General features: G+C 42.0%; 2 protein-coding genes across 2 annotated transcripts; one reads left to right on the plus strand and one right to left on the minus strand.

Moving 5' to 3' along the window:
• Window positions 1–394: 394 nt before the first annotated feature.
• Window positions 395–6,749, plus strand: LOC308327523 (uncharacterized protein; the record flags this gene model as incomplete). The annotated part of the gene is made up of 7 exons (XM_080781043.1): window positions 395–482; window positions 656–1,015; window positions 1,646–1,759; window positions 3,132–3,236; window positions 3,633–3,734; window positions 5,218–5,268; window positions 6,733–6,749. The coding sequence occupies 7 exons, from the start codon at window positions 395–397 to the stop codon at window positions 6,747–6,749; spliced, it is 837 nt and encodes a 278-aa protein (XP_080637169.1).
• On the minus strand, window positions 5,611–13,726 carry LOC308327124 (uncharacterized protein). The gene is made up of 9 exons (XM_080780302.1): window positions 13,254–13,726; window positions 12,062–12,304; window positions 11,122–11,223; window positions 9,739–9,840; window positions 9,112–9,165; window positions 8,965–9,018; window positions 8,816–8,869; window positions 8,425–8,686; window positions 5,611–6,949 (listed from the first exon to the last, which is right to left on the minus strand). The coding sequence occupies exons 1-8, from the start codon at window positions 13,696–13,698 to the stop codon at window positions 8,427–8,429; spliced, it is 1,314 nt and encodes a 437-aa protein (XP_080636428.1). The 5' UTR covers window positions 13,699–13,726; the 3' UTR covers window positions 5,611–6,949; window positions 8,425–8,426.
• Between the last annotated feature and the right edge of the window lie 5,367 nt (window positions 13,727–19,093).

Consider the following 19,093-nt stretch of genomic DNA (forward strand, 5'->3'; position numbering starts at 1 on the left):
CTGAATGCAGCTGGAGAACAGAAAGAAGTGTGTGGGTGCACGCACGCGCGCACACACACACACACACACACACACACACACACAGTACACACACACACACACACACACACACACACACACACACACACACACACACACACACACACACACACACACACACACACACACACACACACACACACACACACACACACACACACACACACACACACACACACACACACACAATATTTCTGACCTCTGAAACAATCCACTTCCGTATTCATTCAACAGGGAACAAAACTACTGTCAAACGCCTACCTGCACTTGAGTTAACAAGTTCTGACCGGTCTATCATTACACTGACTACATAGATTTGGTTTCTCCATGCACTCACATCTCCTGGTGAGCAGACATGTATGGAGATAAGACTGGTAGAGGACTCAGGTCTTACAGCCTCCTCCCCATCAGCATCGTGGTCGTGGTCCTGGTGAGCCATCTTGGTGAGTATAGCTCTGTGCAGAGTGCTCCACCATGGAAGATTGGACAACAAATCTTTACTCTGTATAAGCTGGAATAAATCCCACAAGATATACATCTTTAAATTGAATAATAATTGTAGACTACAGTAGCCTACTTTAAGCATTTAAATGTTGACACTTGTGTTTGACATCAGTGTTGTCGGCTGAGAAGAATGTCACCAGAATAGTCAAGCAAAGCGGCGATGTCATCCTCCTCCTTCCTTACAACAACATGGCGAGACTGACATCCTGGACAAACCAGAAGAAAAGAGGCGATTTCACTTTCAGGTGGAAGTTCAGCCCACTGTCTGAGACAGCAGGTGTCTCACTGCTGGTCACCAGGAACAAAAAAGTAACAGACTTGTTTAAGGGCAGGTGTGAGCTTTTGGAAAACGGAGCATTGCGTATCAATCAAGTAAAGAACACAGACAGTGGACTCTATGCCGTGGAGGTTTATGACGGTGATGATGGACGTTTAATTCTAAACAAAACACAGTTCCAGGTCATTGTACTGGGTGAGAAAGAAATTATTGTTTATTGTGAAGATTGTGAGTTGTCATCAAATGGCATTGCCATTGGTACTACCCCACATGAACAATTTCATAGCTGGTGCTATGACTATGATTCAATTACTAATTATTGGACAATATCTGGCCATGTGACATGGCCAGATATTGTCCAATAATTAGTAATTGAATCATAGTCATAGCACCAGCTATGAAATTGTTTTGCTAGGATCATCAATATGTCCGGCAAAGACTTTACATTTTCTGTTTTACACACCATTATAATGTTCTTATTTTGATCATAATACCCAAATACTGAATGTTAAGTCTCCGGGACGACACTATGTCACATTATGAGTCCACTAGTACGCTACTAGTGGTTCTCAAACGTTTTATTTGCAAGGACCCCCATAACTCTCAGAGTTACAGACCTGTTATGGTCCTCATTCAGGGCGTTTCTGTTAATACTCATTTTGTATGTCCGAGGCCATTTTTGATTTTGACAAACATGTCCACCACAAGCCAACATGGCGATGAACCCTTACTCCATGGTAATAACTCCTGTGTGTCCCAATGTGCACAAATCCATCCATCCATTCATAGGCCTACATAACATACGTGCATCTGTTGTGTTCTCAGAGCCGGTTTCGAGGCCGTTGGTGAGTGGTTCCTGTACGGTGGCCGGCCTGATCTCTCTGAGCTGTTCTGTGGACAAAGGAGACCAAGTCATTTTCCAGTGGACTACAACCAGAGGTACTGTATAGCCTAACTAACTGTAATTACAGTAATTATTGCAGCCTATAGCGTCTTTCAGTGGAGTCCAATATTTGAGTGATATATTCGGTGTAGGCCTACTTTCAAATGCCTGTACATTTTACTGGAGTGCATTAATGTTACTTACACACTTTAAAATGTTAAGTATTATACTTGTATATTGCTATGGCTATATATAGTGAGCTTCAGTTCTTCCAATTCTCCCGACCCTCTACTGAAATCTACCATATTGCAGAATTTCGTGGAAAATGACAGCACAGAACTGCCAAAACTGAAACCGGGCGCAACCCGTACGAAAGACATAAGGGGTCTTCGCCCCTTTCGGGCTTGACCCCTAATTTTTTTGGCTAACCAATAAGAGTGTGTCCCTCAATCCAGGTATCTCTCATGGTCACAACTTGTTGCTTGACAGAATCATGAATGGGAGTGTCGTCTGTGTGGCCAGCAATAATATCAGCAAACAGCAAAGTGATCCCTTTCAGATGAAGTGTCGAGGTATGCATATTAACCTTTATCTATCTATAAATGCATGTCTGTACGTATAGCCTACGTGAGAACCGTTCGCCCCACCAACTTCAAATTCGACACACACGTTCGACACCACCACAGGGGGGCGGTGTTGAGTCGGTCAGGCCCACGGTTGTGCAGAACCTCTGCCAACAAGCCTCTGCCCGGGTATGGACATGGCCCCTGCTCAGGTTCCATATATGGAGCTGGCCTGATCTGACATATATGGGCATATAAGAGATACAGATAATATCTGAGTGGGGCATGCATTTCCAACTTGCATCGTTCCATGTAGGCCAGTGTCCAACAGGCACCGCTCTAGTATCTATCTATAAATGCACCATCTCTGTCTGTCTGTCTGTACGTGTGTATTACACACGTCGCAACAATAAACTTTATTTGTATTGCACTTATTTAAAAAACGTTTAAGTTCTTCATCTTCAGACATAATTAAGGCGTCCGCCTGCAACCATAATAAGTCAGCCCCATAAGTATAACCATAAGGAGTTCCCAACACAGCTATGCTATGCCCAAATATGGAGTGTGTTGACTAACCTCAATGTGTCGCCATGGCATCAGCCTAGTAGGTAAGAAAGGAGGAGACGTTGAGGTTGGATTCTGGAGTTCAGTTTGAGGATGACATCCCATTCTGGACACAACTGGAAGTCTGGAACAGCAGTAGAGACATAATTATTAATTCTCCCGCTTTCCCAATGAATGTTTGCTGCATACTGTATTAGGATGAGTGAGTCTTATGTGATGTCACAGGACTGCATTGTCCTACAATGTAATGTAATGCAAATTGAAGTCTGCAACCACTTTCAACTTATTTCATTCTATACAGCTCATGTTTCAGCATTAACCGCAGTGGTAGGCATCATATCTATATCCATGGCTTCAACCATCTTCATTCTGAGGAAGAAGAGACAGGAAGGGATGAAGACAGAAGGTAGGAATAATAAATAAATAAATAAAAGATTAAGATAAAGGAATCAAATCACAATCTGGCTATTCACTGCCAGATTGTTATGAACAATGATGTCAAATTTTCCCTCTGACTACATTACCCCCATGCAGGCTTCTCAAAGAGGTTTTTGGTGCAGTTGGTCCTAGTCCTATAGTCCTTAATTGTCCTGAGTGACCTAGGGTAATTTGCGGCTATAAAGGCCAACAAACTACCCCCACGATCAGAGAACTTCGCCTATAGGCAGGGATCTCTGATTGTCTGGCTACATGAGACTTGGTTCTGAGATATGTATCAGTAAATTGTGATCTAATTTAATTTAGAATTTAAATCTCATGTCTTTCACAGAATAGACTATAATCTCACATTCATTGTTTTCAGGTCCACAGGAAGAGAATGTTTATGTGGACATGAGGGGTAACCGTGGCGATCAGAAAGAGAAGGAGAGGAACCTGGAGTTAGACAGAGAGGAGTGTCATTATGGTACACAAACATTCTTGCACTTATATACTGTATGTGTACATACTTGACTTGTGCTGATTTCTATTGTCAACATGTATTACAGTACATAGCCTACATCAAATCAAATTTGATTATTTATATAGATACATTTAAAAACAACTCACATTGTAATGTGATTTGGTATCAAACACCCCGAATTCACCAGAACATAGGACACATTTACTATATAAAAATGTTTCTTTGTTTCCCTCATAGTCCAATGCTGGCAGCCCTGCATAATTCAAGTTCAACAGGGCTTGTGAATATGGATTTAAGACTCAACAGAGGGGGCAGAAGTAACCATTATGGGTACGGTTGCGACAACAACAAAGGCACCCCTGAGATTCAGTTTCGCCCTGTCTGCTGACCTGAGGGTCCTAATGGTTAGGGGTAAAGGAAGAGATGAATCTTGAAGTTGATTCTAAACCGCCTACCGATGTAGTGGTTTAGACAGGCCATACAGGGGTGATATGGTTTCTCTTCCTGGTGCCAGTCATGGTAATTTATGTCAGGAGTCACCTGGCAGGAAACCACAAGGCGAAATAAGAAAGTACCCATTTAGTACTGATTCCGCCTTGTGGTTTCCTGCCAGGTGACTACAAATCATTGACTACAACATGACGAAAGTTACCATCCGCTCCCCACCGGATCATGACCATGAAATGGAATGCTGCCCAGGCTACCTTAACCCTAATCACTACTTAACCATAAAAGTTGACCTACGTAAAACAATTTATTATGAACAGCAAAAGATCCTCATTCTTCTATCCCTGTTAGGACATCTGGTTGTCAGCAGTACCTGCTAACATGCTGTCCTCTCTCTCCACAGTTATATGTGCTTCCATTAAACCCACGACAACACGAACATCAGTGCCCATGGAGGACATACTGCATGCCTGAGACATGATCAGAGTACTGTACATGAAACCAGCTCAGAATCTGAATGTTTACATTATGGGATCAACTCTCAAACGCAGCGCACCATCATTCTTTCTCTGATTGTTAAATTATGTAACATAGTGCCACAGCAGAATGGTTCAGTCCAGTAGATGAAATTAATACAATCATCCCAGATTGTCTGATTTCACCCAACTGGTTGCAACTGTAATGCGGAAGAATTGTATGCAGACAAATGACACAGGAAGCAATTTAAATACCCTCTTAAAAAAACATATACTCAATTTACTGCTTTTTATATAGAAATAAAATGTATATTATGTAGAATTGAGTTCAGACTTTTGGCCCGGCCCTCCACAATATGTTGTTTCTCATTTGGCCCCTTGGGAAAATAATTGCCAACCCTGGAGTTAAAGAGAAATGGTCAGGGAGATAACAGAACTTAAGCCAACTAAGGATAATGATCATCTGCATCATACAGATTTGTGTGTTTATCACGGCTGTAGTTTGATAGGCCTACAACATAATTGCAACTCAATGTTGGTGTGTTAAATTAAATCACATCTAGCACATCTGCAGCAGTTGGAGGTAGTCATCCTAGACCTAGAGGAACCGTCAGGTATAGGACACCTGTCACCTGGGTGACAGTCAATAAGCAGATGGAGCACTGGATTTAACACTATGTGCTTGCAATGTTTAACTTTATTTTCATTTGAACATCATTGAATCATTGATGAAACTCAACCAGGAGAGATAAAACGTATGGATTGTAGCGTTTTCTTTTGCATTAGCTTTTCAAATATAGCAGATATACAAGTTCACAGCACACAATTTCGTGCCGTGCTGTCAGCTTGTACGTCTGCTTAATTTAAAGTTTTTAGAATAGTCCTCAGGTCTTGATGGGTTAAAACTATCGCAATTTTACCAAAACAATAACAAGGGGGTATAAACTTCACATTCACAGCTCCGTGCTGTAAAGAAAAGGCTGCACACTTGTAGCCACGATGGAGGATTTATTTAAATGGACAGGAGCCAGCATTAAAGATGTGCTCCGTGCCTCAATACTCTCAAACAACATAACATACATCACACATTTATTGTAACCGCTAGTGAGGGTACAGCATCCCCTTAACATGCACAACTTCAGTATGTTTATACTGCTCTAATGATGCGTATTTGACTGATGTACATCATGTCAAAATAAACTTGGAGTCTGTGCGTATACTTAATTTCATCAAATGAACACCACAGATAATGTATAATTTTGGCACTTTTTGATGTACTGACCTTTGGTGGGCTTCTTCCTTATGAGCCAACCAATGTGGTTAAATAAACCTCACTAGACTAGACTACACATGACAGATGTGAAACCTTCAGCCCAACCACAACCATGTGCTTGCAAACAGGTCTCTGTGCCAAATCAATGAATTATGTTCTGTCAACTCTATTGTTAACTCATTGTTAAACATCTGTATTAGTCGACACATTTAGAGAGAATGTCGAAGATTTTTTTATTTTGATCAACACCTGTTATCTGTGGTACCATGGTACCACATCAAAACAGCATGGAATTGCGGACTAAATCGTATTCAACGATAATAAGATATTCTACGTTTTATTTGGGTCTGAAAGGCTAAATGTCATCAAATTGTGGTCTGTGGCTCAACTGCCGAATAAACAATGGACCTTGAAAAGGGTTGAAAACCCCTGATCTAGAGCACTATTCAGCCTATGAGATTCAGAATAGGCAGGTGGTTTTCTAACATGCCCCAGACAAGCGGGCAGTCCTTATTGTCTGACCCTGGACTATAATGGCATCCACGTCTCTGTCTGTGTGTGTGTACGGTTGTAATGCAGGTAACTAGACTCTAGTTACTAGAGAACCATTTGCCTCACCGACTTCAAATTCGACACACACGTCTTTTCAAGTGAGCGGAGTTATTGATTTACAGTGGATAGATTTTTCTTCAGTGTGGATAGTACGCTGATGTATTTTCATGTGACCGGACTGAATGAAACTCTTTTTACACACTTTACAGTGGAAAGGTTTTTCTCCAGTGTGGACACGCTGGCGTATCTTCAGGTTACCTGACTGACTGAAACCCTTGCCAGTGTTTACAGTGGAAAGGTTTCTCTCCAGTGTGGACACGCTGGCATATCTCTCGTCACAAGGTTTACAGTGGAAAGGTTTTTCTCCTGTCCCAGGTTGTAGAGCTTGAGATTTGCCGACAGGCTGATGATGTTGTCTGTCCATTACTCAGCATTTGGCAGTAGAGGCCATAAAGACTGGGATATCTCTCCTGGGGGGGGGGGGCAGGGGAGAGAGAGAGAGAGCTTAGAAGGTTAGAACTGGCGAGTACTTTTTATTACCCAATTCGTCGTTCTGCCATTTCCCGGTGTACCCTTCACCACACATGTAGTTCCTGTCCCTGAGTTTAACACTGACTGACCTCAACTGGTCTCCTCCCAATCATCACTTTCTTCAGTGATGATTCTAGATTTAGAAAACATTTTTGCTACTGAAACCATCAATTATTTATATGGAGAAATCCCGTCATTTAACAAGCATCTCAATGGGCGTGAAGTAACTTGGTAATTATGATATTGTAACACTTGGTGTCACAAAATGATCTCCCATAGTGAATTAGACAATGCTCACTTTCATGTGACCAACACATTTGATAAATATTTCATAATCATTAATGCAAAATAATTTACAGTGGACTAATTTGGAATTCCATAATAGCATGTTGTTATGTAGACTAGAATTGCATTGTATGTAGTCATAGCACTTCATAGTACATATGTATAGCATAGTATAGTATATAGTTTCATTATATAGATATTCCAGTTACGTTCTTAGAACGTATGTTTCATGATAACGACTTTTTATATGTGATGTATTGCCATGCTTTTTTGTTCTTTCTTAATGTAAATCGCTCTGGATTAAGAGCGTCTGCTAAATGGCTAAATTGTAAATTGTAACTGCAGTGTATACTGCAACCTACTTTAGTTATTCATTCATTTCAAAGTGTGACTATAATATAGTGAAATCGCATCACATTCACACCTGTAATTCAGTAGATTCTGTGAAATTGGGAGTGAAGTTGCATCATTCTTGCATTTTAAATTGCTTTCACACTGCTTTGTAATCGCAGTAAGGAACTTTGTCAATGTGTTCAATTCATAAACTACACAGTGAAATCTTTGGCGTTAAACGTATACCTCGAGTAATAGTTAGGACGTAAAATGAGAGTAACGTGGACGCAAATGGTGTGTCGGGGACTAGTAGATGATTGTGTGTGTGTGTGTGTGTGTGTGTGCAATAGCAGATCGCTACAACTTTATCAACTTGTTTTATGAAGTAGCCTAGCGGCTAGCCTACATACAGTACATACATAAATAAATAAACCTGGTAGGTTAAAATAGCAGTAGCCTACTGTCTACGCAAACAAACATACGACTTTTATCTGACTCCAGATCAGCGGAGCCGTCAAAGATCCCGGTGCAAGTCTGTACTGCGAGTCCTGCAAACTCTTTACTGTGACATTGTGCAAATGTGCGACTGAGCCCAATTGCCTCCATTCTCTCGCTAAATATCCTGTACACTGCAGTGTTTTTTCAGCATTTGATAAATGTGATCGTCTGGCCATATTGCGATAAGGGCTTCTATCTCTTCATTAGTCCACGGGACATCTTTACGCTGCGTAATAATGCCTTCTCCTTCCTCCTCAATGCCAAATACCAACTCCGATAAAAGAATAAAACAAAATACTTTTAGTCGCTGTCGCTGCGTTCAGCGTCTAGAAGTGCCTGGTGAATGGCCATTTGAAGTTTGGCCTTCTTCCTGGCATTTAATTTGTCCATGCGATGGCCCACAAAATGCATAAAGTAATGCGTGTCCATTTCCAGGCGGCCCTCCTCCCTCAGCTCCTGCAGGCTATGCAGAACACTCTGCTCAAAGGCATCCGGTGGCTCGTGGCCTGTCCCTGCACCCAGCTGCCCAGACGCAGAGGCTGTCTGCTGCTGACTGGGTCCTATTCAACAAAGGTTCAACCATTTATTACATTGCGCTGAAATGGATTTTGTATTATCATATATTACATTGGGTTTGAGTTGTTTCTGTCTTGGCTTCGTACATGTTAATATGCATATCTTAATCTTACCCCTTTCAACAGCAAAGTGGTCCTGCCTGGAGCCTTGCGAAAGATGAGTTTCGTCTAATAAGAAAGGTTCAAAATTTTATTGTGCACAGCTTTATGGCTTGATTTGTAATTGTTAATTTGTAAATAGTTTATATGCATAATTATCTTACTACTGTCATCAAAGTAGATGTCGTAGCTGGGATGCGGAAGCTGCACACTTCTTTCTATGAAGTAAGTTTCAAACATATATTGTGTACAACTGTATGGTTTGGAATTTGGATTGGTGTTGACGGTTATGATTAACATGGATATATTACCTCTTTCAGCAGGAAACACATGGCCGGACACCTGATATGGCTGTAAACATGCGCCTTAAGAAATGGGAAAGAAAGGGGTGGTTAAGATTCAAAAGATAAGCATGGTGTAGCCATCAAATACAACACATTTTCTGAAATGTAAACACATAAGGTCAAATCAGGGCTATTAAAAGTATACAGGTGCTTAACTAAACTCAGAATCATGCTATAGAATGATCTCCAGACTTTACAAAGGTCTTCAGGAAATGAAAGAACACATTGCATGTTAATGAAAGGTGTGGGACAAATTGGATAAACATCGATGGGAGACTAGTTTTGTCTGACTGTTGCACTCAAGTCAACAGCGAGTGCAGTCTGCGCAGAAGCAGGTCTGAACGAACTTACAAAGACGGTGCTTAGAAGCTTTCTCTACTCCGCTGTGTGTGTGTGTATCTGTGTATGACAATCAATATGATTCCACAGAGTGGTCTATTCAAGAAAGACGTTTAAAGACAAAGGGCTGGGTTCTCCCTCCCCTCATGCCGTCTCTTTCTCTCTGTGTGTGTGTGTGTGTGTGTGTGTGTGTGTGTGTGTGTGTGTGTGTGTGTGTGTGTGTGTGTGTGTGTGTGGAGAAAACATGAAACTTACTGAGGTGTTGGTGCTCTTCAGGTTCCTCCTGTTTAATAGAAATGGCCATGGATGAGTCTGGGGAGTTCATTGTCACCTGTAGTCTGGACTCCACACACTGGTCTGAAATGAATATGAATAAGGACTTAAATAACTGGGGACATAGTGGCATCAAGAATTATAACTGGAGGCCCAAGGCTCGCAGGTTCGACTCGATCGACCCGATCACGACCACCTGTGCGATTTATAGTAGCGGAGAACTTTTACCGACGGACCGGATGTTATCCCGGATGTGGCTGTAGCAGCTAGATGTAGCCAAAACACTCTAGAGGCGATCGACAACAACAGGAGGTATGATTACATCTACCGCGACGCAACGGGACAGCGGTGGGCCATCTAATATATGATCTTTGCTTAGAATTAGACGTTATGATTTAGATCAAGAGTTAACGTTTTAAGATTTTCGGTCTCGTCGGCTAAACAGGGGGGGAACATTTTCGATGACGTCCTGCTGTTGCGCAACACTCGATGTTGCACTCAAGTCAACAGCGAGTGCAGTCTGCACACAAGCAGATCTGAACCAACTTACAAAGACATCCTGTTGTTCAGCTGACTTTTGGGATTTGCTGGCTATAGAACAGACAGAGGAAAAGGCCATATATATATATATATATATATATATTCAATTTGTATCTACAGTATATCTTATTCCACACTGATGGAGCACAATCATTTCACTGCCAACTAGATAAAGTGGTCTCCACCAGGGCAGGTCAGGTTGTGGCCTTCTGGTGGTGCTATAATAGGCCAATGTGAAAAGGGTGCCATTTCTTCTTACACCTTGGATGGTAATTGGATGCGTTCATAATTTGAGGCATTTTGTTCCAAAAATGTGTTTTGCAAAATTAATTTGATTTATTTTGTTCAAAACGGGCCAATCCTGCAAACTTTGAAAGCCAATGTTAGGATGCCAATTAGGATGGAATATGAAATATCGGACAGATCCGGCTTGAACACATGACTATAGAGATAGTGTGTAACGATTTGCAGGATTTTTGGACAGAATCTGGAGTAATATATATATTTTCTTTTAATACAGTCTTCTGGTGGTGCTATAACAGGCCATTCTGGAAACAGATGGCACAGGTTCATCGTTGGCATCCAGGGAGTGTGTGTGCAAAATTTGGCATCGACCGGGCTAACGGTGACGGAGATTAGCTGTACACAGACGGACGGACACACACGGACGGACAGATGGATGGACACACACACACGGAGTGCAAAACATACTCTCTCCCCATGCCTTCGGCCTGGTGGAGACAATTATAGTGCAGCTACGTAGCAACTGTATTGGCAATAAACAACTCGAAGCTAGAGAATGGTAATAAAGACAGTGAAACTGACTGAGGTCTGGCTGGTCTTCAGGGTCCTCCTCTTTCACTGAAATAAGTCTGGCTGGGTCTGTGGTCTGGGTAGAGTTCATCTGCAGTCTGGACTCCACAGAATCTGCAATGAAAAGACAAAATCCTAAAGTTCAGGATTAGTTACAAGAGAGACTTTCTCTTGCAGTTATCTTCACAATAAGGAAGGAGTAAATAATTATTTGCGTAATCACTTTACTTTTTCATAGAGCACTTCATAACATTTAAGGTCCCCTTTCTCTTTAATATATTTCTTAAAAATAACCATCATGTTTTGTACAAATTAAATACTAATATTTTATCCTCTTCTGAAGGCCTATTCATACTCTTAGGTGATATGGTGACCGCTGAAAACTACAACATGACCTTGCACTGTGGTGATAAGCGACTCACTACTCACCCTGCTGGTCAACCAAACACATCTCTGTTTTACTAACCTTATCCCATAAAACTGGAGTATGAATAGGCCTTTAGGCTTTTGTGAACACCCCGGACAGTCTATAGGTTGCTCGATTCAGAAGATATTTGATATTCCTATACAAACCCATTGGAACGTTAAACTCCATTTTAACCATAGATTCATCAAAAACACCCATCCTTGGTTCTGGTGACGCATACAGCCCTCCTAATACGTGAGGAGACGGGTCGTGTTTTGGCAATTAGTTATTTTATTTTTTATTTTTTTATTTTTTCTAAGCGGTTCTGATGTTTTTGCATAGTACTGTATATTTGTACTGTATAATTCCAAATAGTATCCCAGGCTTTTATTTCACATAATCGATTTGGACCCCAGGCGTCTGAAAGCAGGCTTTTATTTTATTTTTTGCACCAACCTCTACCAGGCCATTATTTGGTAAGGTTACAATTCCTGTCCAGCATGTTCTTTTGTGCAAATGGCAAAAGGTACTGTAAAGATATCTTACCAAGCTCTTCAGTCAATTTCTTCCTCCCTCCACCTGACAAGCGAACACGTTTGCCATGTATGGCCGACAGCGAGCCCAGTTCACCTTTCTTTTGTTTCCATTCACGGACCTGCTTTGGGTCCACGTTGAAGTGTCTGGCAGCTGCTTCTCCAGAGTTCTGCTCTGCGTATTTCACAACGGCTAGCTTGAACTTCAAGTCAAACGTTCTCCTCGGCTTTCCTTGAACTGTGCTTATTCGACAAACTGTTAATAAAAATTCCAATCAATATCAATCACCACTGAACCAAGGATGGGTGTTTATGATTAATCTATCATGATTAAAATACAGTTTGAAGTTGCAATGGGTTTGTATAAGGGGGCATGTCTGATAATCATGAATATCAAAATACTGAACCGAGCAACTTAAAAACTGTCTGTCTTTAACACATTCAGGTTCACTACCATAATATTGAAAATACCCTTTTCTTTCAGGTCAACACTCCAAATTACATTCTTATTGTGTAAACAAAACTAAAACTAAAAAACATACATTCGCCAACAATTTATTCTGGTACAAAACACTCCAACACCTCTAAAGTGAGCAAGGATTCTAGACTATCTTGAGTCTTGACTAATACTTAGCATTAGCCCAGTAAGCCCACAAAACAAACAGTCTTTGAATTTGTGTGTAAATTCTTCCCGCTCCTGTTCACACCATACATAGGGTTCACACCATAGACTAGTGTAAAGGTTCACACCATAGATAGACTGTAAAAAAAAAAACCGGTCGGATCTTTAGTGGTGGTGGATGTGTTTCAACCCGGATGAGAGAGAGGGACGGACACAGTCAAGTCCGACTCTCTCTCTCGACCGGGTTGTAACACACACACACACACACAATTCTGAACTGAATTCTAGATCATAATTGTATGATTCTGAACTCTCACAGTAGCCCCATTAATGCTCGTTTAGATTTAAATATCTTTAAACACGTTGTTACAAATAATAATAATAATAATAATAATAGGCTAATGATGTACCACTTATTTCACTGTTATCTCTCCTAGGGTAACATCAATACAGCATGGAACACAATATTCCAAGTCTTGGGTCTGAGAGGCTAATGATGTTCCGTGTGGCTCAAATGCTGAACGAATAATGGATCTTTCTTGATATGAAAAGGTTTTTGCTGTTGTTGTTTTGACTTAGTTACCTGGGTTGTTCCGTTTCTGTGCCACGGTGGTGCGTCGTCTCAGTGACGGGCCATTGCGCCGCAGAAACTTCTGCAGCCAACCCTTACTGGCCGCAAACGCCTTGCCTCCATCACTCACTGTTAAGTAGATTTCCTTCGCTTTGTTTTGTATCGTTTTCCTCGACACTCGGTCGTGTTCGTCGCGCTGCATTGAACGTATCCAATCTGAAAGTTGTGTCTCCATCTCGTCGCTAGCTCTCTTTCTCCCTCCTCCAGGTAGACGTAATCTTTTATTGTCAGGCTCTGCCATCAGCTCGTCCTTTTGTTTTTTCCAATATCTGACTTGTCTAGAATCGATATCAAAGTGCTTCGCTGCTTTCTCTCCCGAATGCTCCGCTGCATAGCATAAAACGTCCTCTTTGAACTTAACATCAAACTTGCGTCTCTGAGTCTGTTTAGTAACCATGCTTAATTGTTGTTGTGTTGTGTAGCGCTGTGTGTTCACTGTTCCATATGCGTTCCGAAATCCGAATTCATAATTCCATTTACGTGTTCCGGAAGCAGTGTTGCCAGATTGTGTGAAAGAAATAAGCAACGAGGTCTACGAAAACGAATCTGAGAACTCATTGGCAAAAAAGGAGAAACATCACTCTTTTCCTTTGAAATACGTAACTACTATGTGACCTTTCAGACCTGTAGAGAAGAGAAGTGCAACACTGAACAGTTTATTCAACAATTCAATTTAAGATTATTTAAACAAATATAGTTATCATAAATTTTATAATTTGTTATAGGCCAAATATTGAAAATAGCAGATCTACAAGCTCACATGTGTGTTTTTGAGCTTGTAGATCAACTCAGTCAAGTCTTGCACAACACTGTACCGTTGTGCAGCAATGTATATAGGTCTGACGTAATTTCAGTTTGTTAAAAACAAAAAAAAACGATCCTTTGATTAATCGGAAAAGTAATCCATAGCTTAATCGCTTAGATTAGAAAGTCAGCCCTACATCCATCACAGCTTTCATCACGTCTTTGGTCCATAGTCTCAATTAAGCCATTGTCTCTTGGCTCTACTAAAATAAAAGGATCAGTTTCGCTACTCGCTACCAATACAAAGACAGTTTTGTTATGAAGAAAGTCTACTTTCCATGGTGGACGCACTCTGAGCAGAATCTTTTATTATTTTTTTCACTGGAAGAAAAATACTTTTAGTTACTCCACTTTGGAGTAACCCTTTGAGAGCGTTTTTGAAGGAGTCAAGGGATACACATCATCACATGTCTTATGACTGTTGGTAGGGTGTTCCACATTTTGGTGGCATACGAGCAAAATTAATTGAGTCCCTTGTTTTTGTCGAATCTGGGTTGCACATGGTTTGTTGAACTCCCTCTGGTTTTGTGGGTGTGGACTTTGTCTTTGTTGACATTTAGGAAGTATTTAGACAGATACATGGTAAATGGTGCATTTATAGATTGTGCATTACATTCACATGCACATTCATACACAGATGGCGGCGGAAACCATGCAAGACACCAACCAGCACACCAGGAGCAATTATTAGGGGTTCAGAGTCTTGCTCAAGGACACTTCGACACTAACTCTGGGGGAGCCCGGGTTCAAACTGGCAACCTTGCGGTTACCATCCAGCCACTCTACCCCTGAGCCACCGCCGCTCACAACTAAGATACATGGGTATAGTCATGCCGTAACGAATCTTGTGGACCAGACCCATTGCGAGATGCTGTACTCTGTCGTCCAGCCTGTCAAAATGGGCAGGGGTGAGGTGGTTTCGGGGAGTGAGGCCAAGTAGTAGCCTGCCCAATTTATTTTGGGAAGTCTGGAGCCTGGTCTGGCCACCTTATCACCTAAAGCTGGAGTATGAATAGGCCTTTAAACACATTATTGGGGATATCGCCATTGTCTCAATGAATACACAGCTAGGCTATATGCAGTATACCTTTATTGAGTCATACAGGTGTCATAACAGCAACAACACTAAGCATGAAATACAGGAAACACAGTAAGAGTAGGTACAACCACGATTAAAATGGTAAGAGTTGCTAAGAGTATAATTATCATTACAGAAAAGAAAAAGCAGTCTAGCTAGCTCAGCCATCTGCACTTGGACTAACTTCAGCTAGTTAACATGACATTGTCATATTGCATCTTCTAATGTAATTTACCTATTACAAAACTACAAAACACTATGGGCCCTATTTTCATCAGTGCTAAACCCTTATCCCTGAACCTCTTTTGACTTTTTAACTATTTTGAAAAACATTTTTGAATAGTTCAAATAGCCGATCTAAAAGCTCAACAAAGTTGAACGATTTTAATATATTTTTTCAAAATAGTAAAAGAAAACACAGGCAAAGAAGATAATGGATAAGGGGTAAGGAACTGACGAAAATAGGGCCCTATGGTTAGTCTTTGAAAATATCAAATTGGCATCCCAACCTGAAAATGTAGCGATTTTCAATTTAATAGAAAGCTGGAAAGACCATAGTGTTGATAGTGTTACTGATCACTATAAATCAGAATAGAGCTCCGGGGTGGTGGGGTGTGTGTGTGTGTGTGTGTGTGTGTGTGTGTGGGGGGGGGGGTTATCAAGCTGAATGTGCTACCATTAAAATGGCTGGGAAGGGGGCCTGGGGGCCATTAACATTTAAGTGGATGAGACCACCTCTTGACCCTGATTGTGACATTCAGTAGGTGGTTTGAAGAAGACACCACTTTTGGTGTAGTTTCGCATAGCCTGCCTCTTCACAGCTTCGCCCAGGCGCCTACTCTCTGCCTGTGGGCGGAGCTGTGAAAGGTCTGGCTGTTTGAGACTACTTTCGGTGTAACGCCTTACAATGGCCAGTCACAGCTTTGGTAGAATAAACATTTTCTCATTCTTTCTCCCATTGGGGCGTCAACCCATTGCACATAATGGATGAGCTGTCATTGTCTTCTTTAACCACTTGAACCCGACCAGGGTCCCCCGGGGGTCTGTCTTCAGAAAAAATAGCCGGTTTGCAAGCTCACATCACAGCATGACACGCTGTTGAGCATGTAGATTTGCTGTTTTTGCAGAATGAAAAAAGGGGGAATACTAATAGTTTACTATAAATAATGCCTTGACCACTGGTTCAAAAATACTAATAATTTACAATAATACAAAGAAAGAAAAAAAAACACTGTTTTTCAAAGCATTAATCTGAATAAACTCTAGGGACCAGATTCATGTTTCTCTCAGATTAGTAAGGGCGGCACAGATGGTTAAGATCTTGGCCAACCTCTTTGCCATGGATTTGGGGAGAGTTTCGGATAAGATATTGAAATACTTCAGCCTGCCGATTGCCTGTTCGACATGAACGTGCAGATTCACAACTCGTCTGGTGTTTTTATCAGCCAAATGATGACCACCCTTGTGTGGGAATGCAGGGATCAACCTGACCCTCCTCTGATCCAGCAGATCTCGTATAGCGAACCCCTGGTCAGCCAGCACCTCATCTCCAGGCCTCAGATACTCCAGGAACCCGCTGGACTTGGCGATGTCCTTGTCACTCGCTCTCCCATCATAATCGCCCGATATGAACATGATCAGTCCACTGGGAGCCACAGCGACAAGATATTTAGCCGTGTTGTTGGTGCCTTTGCAGTTGCTGAATGTGGCATCCCTGGAGTCCAGTTTTTTGTCCCTCCGAATAAGACTTTCAGCACAATCAATGACGCAGGTCGTCTGAGGGCAGGTCTTTCTAAATGACAACGGCATGGTCATTTGGATGGTTTCTTTGGGGAGCCAGGAGATCAAAGATTTAAATTGTTCACCCATGACATCTATCCAGTGAGCGATCACCTTGCTGGCCATGCTCTTGGACACATCAAAGTGCTGAGCGATCTCTCCTAAGACAAGGTTCAGTTTCAGCTTCATCAAGGTCATCAAGATTTGATCAGCGACGGGAAGGGTAAACGACGGCTTGGTGAACGGCATCAACACCGACACAATGACATGGAAATGCTCCAGACGTGTTCCTGCGAGCAGAAGAGAGGCGCCGTCGTCAAGGAGCATGCTGCTGGCCACAGTCGCATCGACACAGTCTACCATGGTCACCTGTGTGTCCTGATGCGCTGGGACACTAGAGCCTGGTAGAGTTGATTCACTGCAACACGCTTCAGTAGTATCTAACAGGAGGAGGGAAAGCAAGGCATTAAATATGAATATATTCATATTCAGAGACAAATGTATTGTCACATCACAGGTTTTTTGTGCACACTATTATTATGGATTGTGTCTCATTATAAAATGAGTAGTGGAACCACATTTATTTTCAATTATGGATTTTAAGTATTGTTGAATGACGAATCGACAATAAAGCTATCCATCTATTATTCGTTTTCCATGGATGAAACTAAATTATTTTCACAATAGCCAGCCAGACCGGAAGCCTGCAATTTCTACCAGCCCAGATCAAATAAATGATCATTGTTTAATACCAAATGTTTAATTTGGAAATCAAATAATAATTAATATAATTCAATGTGTAAATGCCAAAAACAAAACAGCCAAGTCAACGTTAAATAGCAGGACCCATCCAAATAACATACCTTGTTGGGGAGGTGCAGGGTCATTGTTCCAGACCGTCTCCAGTTTGGCTCTCTTAGGTGGTTGCTCATGTTGTCCCAAACACAACTCAGGGAAAGGCTTCTGTGTTGTTCTCACCAGTTCGTCGACAAACAGCCAACACTTTGTTTTTGTCTCTTCTTCTTTGTCGTCAACGAAGTGATGAGAACAGACCACGTTATTCTGCGTCGGCTTTCTTCTCTTCTTCAAATTCAAAGCCTCCATCAGTGACTCCAAATCCTCCTCCTCGGCGTGTGTTGTGTGGAACGTGAACAACGGAGGACAGGGACACTGGCGCTTGGTGGCCGGCCGGTGGACCACGCACTCTGTCCCCAACCACTCGTCCAGGCGTGTCCGTGTGTTGGTGCAGCCGTGCACCGCACAGCGAGTCCCCGAAGCCATGGATGATGATGAATGATGATGGAAACTAATTATTAAATATAGATCTACAGGTCTACCTGGGAACTTGTACTGTCTGTCTCCACCTCACGATCACAAACGAATGAGACGGCGGCTGTTACTCCACACTGTGTGTGTGTGTGTGTGTGTGTGTGTGTACTAGTCTGCCGGGTCTGCCCTCGCTCTGGCTCCAGCCCTTAAGTATGTTCCAGCCCCAGAGCCCTGAATCGTTAGCCACGCCCACGTCCATTAAGAAATATATGTTCTGGAAGTGAAACGAAATAAAAAGTTCAGTGTCAGGCTATATAGGCACCCGGGATGGGACAGCGCCGAGCCTGTGTTGTCAAAACAGATTTTTGTATATTAACTATTAACAAATGTACTGTCTGAAGACGGATAATGGATATTCTAACCTGTACCATATGGGCCTTATGACTTGACAAGGTGTTCCTTTCATCTATACTCTATGTTCTTCTTCAACTCTTCCTGTAGCTGCAGATGTTGAGAGCTTGTAGAAAAATAATCTTTTACATCTGTAATCTGTATCCTCAGTGATGTATCAGGGTTTCGGGTCTCCCAACATCATACCCCTCACTCAGGTGACCCAGCCAGGGTGATCAAGTCCCGACTTACGTCCCAGTAGCTACCCTCGATCAGTCCCATTAGGGAAAAACCAGGGACACACAATCCGTTCCTCCTGAACTACTCTGCCGGGACTAGGAGGTACCATTCTGGCGTGTGGAAGGACTAGGCTCTGTGGGTTGACTCCTGTCCGGGCCCCTCCTATACGTCTCACCAGGTGCACTCCTGCTCTCACCAGGTCAGGTCCTGTGCGTTGCACCCTTAGAGTATA

This window comes from Protomyctophum bolini (genome assembly GCF_963924005.1).
Source record: "Protomyctophum bolini genome assembly, chromosome: 13".
Taxonomy (NCBI): Eukaryota; Metazoa; Chordata; class Actinopteri; order Myctophiformes; family Myctophidae; genus Protomyctophum; species Protomyctophum bolini.

What these genes read in the sequence shown, in the direction of transcription:
- LOC308327124 (XM_080780302.1), bottom strand. Translation starts at nt 13,698, where the DNA reads ATGGTTACTAAACAGACTCAGAGACGCAAGTTTGATGTTAAGTTCAAA. An exon ending in TGTGTTTCCTGCTGAAAGAG is followed by an intron (nt 9,019 to 9,111) that starts GTAATATATCCA and finishes CTTACTTCATAG; the next exon opens with AAAGAAGTGTGCAGCTTCCG. An exon ending in CATCTACTTTGATGACAGTA is followed by an intron (nt 8,870 to 8,964) that starts GTAAGATAATTA and finishes CTTTCTTATTAG; the next exon opens with ACGAAACTCATCTTTCGCAA.